The sequence below is a fragment of the Octopus sinensis genome, linkage group LG8 (assembly GCF_006345805.1).
Source record: "Octopus sinensis linkage group LG8, ASM634580v1, whole genome shotgun sequence".
In the NCBI taxonomy this organism is placed as follows: Eukaryota; Metazoa; Mollusca; class Cephalopoda; order Octopoda; family Octopodidae; genus Octopus; species Octopus sinensis.
The window spans coordinates 88934694-88937887 of NC_043004.1; the positions used below are offsets into that span (position 1 = coordinate 88934694).

The window sequence follows — 3194 nt, forward strand, 5'->3', positions numbered from 1 at the left end:
ATGTTAACCCCCATTTAACACAAGCACTGCTCTTAGTGTTATTTTCTCTAGACACAAAAAATCTTCCGCTTCAAGATATATTTTTAAGAAAATGTAATAGTACGATTAACCTGTTCTTTGAAATATAACTTTTCGTAGAATTGAAAGTAAAACTTTAACTATGAAGTTTCTTTTCTTTTTTCTTGTTTTTTCTCTTTTTTTTTACAACAAAACGTGATTTATTCCAGTTTTTACATTTTCTTGAAAACACCAATGTTATGAATATCGAATGAAATGACATTCGTTCTAGATTTCATCTTTCAATATAATTTTGCTTTTATTTTTCTCTCATTATTTTTACAAATTTTTTTTTTTTTTTCAGGAAATAACTGGCCGTGGTCGAAGTAACGGTGATCTTTGGGTAACTGACAATGCTGCTTATGCGAATTCCCACCGAAGACCTTTGCGGTGTTTCTACAAAATGTGGGACTGTGTCACCGGAACTCGAAACTACAGTGGCAGAAGTCACCCAAGAGGTAACCAACCAATGAACAGTGTGAGCCAGGTGGACAGAGTATTTAGAGTTGCCTTTCCCATAACATTTCTAATTTTCAATATGGTCTATTGGATAGTTTATTGGGTGTGAGTTGTAACAAACGCTTTATTTCACCTGATTATTTTTATATTATTTATTAATTGATTTATTTATTAATTAATTCATTCATTCTTTACTCTTCTCCTCCTCCTCTATTGGTTAGATGGTGTACTCTTAAATTTATAAAGATTACGAATGAAAATGTTCAGTGAAATCGAGAAATATGGCTTGTGGACAAAACTTAAAATATATCATTTTTTTGTTTAAATATTCCTTGTCGAAAAGTATCCACTCGATTTCATGAGGCGATATTTCCGCCCAGTAGATTTTGAATAAGTCTACAAGTTTTTGAGATTTAATATTAAAAAGAAAAAAAAAAGAAACATGCGTCTCAACTACACAGAAATAAAACCGAATAACAATGGTTATACACAAAATAAAACCAGTCTGCTGAAAATTCAGCAAATGAAAATGAAAATGAAATAATAGAGAGATTTTATTTCGAAGATTAATAATTAGAATAAACACAATCCGTTGCAAATATAGAATATAATATACGCTGCCTCATAAAGCACAAACTAATACAAACATACATACACGTAACAAGTAACATAATATTTTGGTATTATAAACAAATAATTTCAGTCTTAATCAAATTTCCATGAACAAGAAATTAAAATCTATTTTTAAACTGCGAAGTGAGAAATCAACAATAACTGATGTATTACATAATATCAGTTAAACTTTTTTTCTTTCTGTTCCTCTAGTGTATATATGCTAACGTATGCTTCGGTATGCTTTCAAATTTGATATGTCTAGTTTTACCCGGTTATGTCCTCTTTTTATGGACAGTACCTTTTTTTAAAAAAAAAACAACAGAATTTTAAAATATCCATGATCAATCTCATGTATTTGTTGAGCATTCATTTATAAAAAGAAAAATAATGGACGCCATTTTTACTTAACCTGCCTTGTCTGCTATTTTAAATGTTAAAAAAAACTGTCAGCTTAGTTCAGGTGTATTTAGTTCTCTATCAGGAAAAGGGAAAGACGCTTTGCTATTTACTCCCTTCCTCCTTCATAGTATCAGTAAGGAGTTATTTCCATCCCAGTTGTCCTTTAACTACGCCTGAACTGTTTTGTTAAGGCGGCTATTTTAGCAAATCCAAAATGGCAGACAAAAGAAGGTTGTGTTCAATAAAACATCAAAAGCGGAAATAAATGTTTCCATTTCGGTCCTTAAAGCATTGACCCGCAGCGAATGTTTGACTCGCATTATACTTTGTGTTCAAACTTAAAAGATCTTTCTCTCTCTCCCTCTTTCTCTTTCTCCTCTCTCTCTCTCTCTCTCTCTCTCTTCGCCTATGTATATAATATATATTATATATATATATATATATAAATATAATATATATACATATGTTAGATTAGGCACACACACACATATACATCGCTATTATATTTTTAGTATAATGGGTGATTTCACATGCATGGTGAGTAATCAAGCTAAACTTTTTCTAATCCAGTCTTCAGAAAGTGAAATTCCGTTACGATATATCCTTGGTTTATATTCTGATGGAGCTAACAAACCAAATACCGATCATATAGTGGTTATATCCTATCACCTCTATTCTATCATTTACAAACTATCCTTGTATTGAAACACAAATGAAATAACTATAATTGCTATTATTTTTATTTTCATTATTATTATTATTATTATTATTATTATTATTATTATTATTTTTATTTTTATTATTATTATTAAGGTGGCGAGCTGACAGAATCGTTAGCATTCCGGGCAAAATGCTGAGCAGCATATCGTCTGTCTTCATGCTCTGAGTTCAAATTCCACTGTGGTCGACTTTTCCTTTCATCCTTTCGGGGTCGATAAATTAAGTACCAGTGAAACACTGGGGTCGATCTAATCGATTATCTCCTCTCCAAAATAAGGGGCGAGCTGGCAGAATCGTTAGGACGCTAGACGAAATGCTTAGCGGTATATCGCCCGTCGCTACGTTCTGAGTTCAAATTCCGCCGAGATCGACTTTGCCTTTCAGCCTTTCGAGGTCGATAAATTAAGTTCCAGTAAAATAGTGGGGTTGATGTGATCGACTACTCCCCTCCCCGCAAAATTTCGGGCCTTGTGCCTTTAGTAGAAAGGATTATTATTATTATTATTATTATTATTATTATTATTATTATTATTATTATTATTATTATTATTGAGTGAGAGAGCAGTGCATGCCATCAAAGTGACACTGGGGTAAAATATACGAAGCCCAATATAACCATCATGACTACCCGTCTGATAAGGGTACACCAGGCACAGGCATCACAACCATATGTGCGCGACATGGTGATCTCATATCAAGATAAACAGCACATGACCTTGCACGTGGGGCCCAGTTAGAATTTTCTTCAGGTTGAGTAGCCCATCCCGCTCAAATGGTCCCTGAATAAGGGTTGTTTAAGGATGTTGAAAAAACCACCCATGTTTCCAGAGGTGAATTATCCAAACCCCAAAGAATCCCTCTCAACACATGGCTATGATGCTCCTCCACTACTTCTGCTCATGATCAGAGATGCACATATCGTCAGCCACTAAGGGACATGCTCA

General features: G+C 33.4%; 1 protein-coding gene across 1 annotated transcript in view; it reads left to right on the forward strand.

Moving 5' to 3' along the window:
• The window catches only part of LOC115214976 (gamma-aminobutyric acid receptor alpha-like), a 679148-nt gene extending 677574 nt beyond the window's left edge, over positions 1-1574 (forward strand). The window contains exon 12 of the mRNA XM_029784076.2: positions 362-1574. Coding sequence (XP_029639936.1) covers positions 362-625 — 264 coding nt within the window. The 3' untranslated portion in view covers positions 626-1574. The remainder of the gene's footprint in view (positions 1-361) is intronic.
• Positions 1575-3194: the final 1620 nt, after the last annotated feature.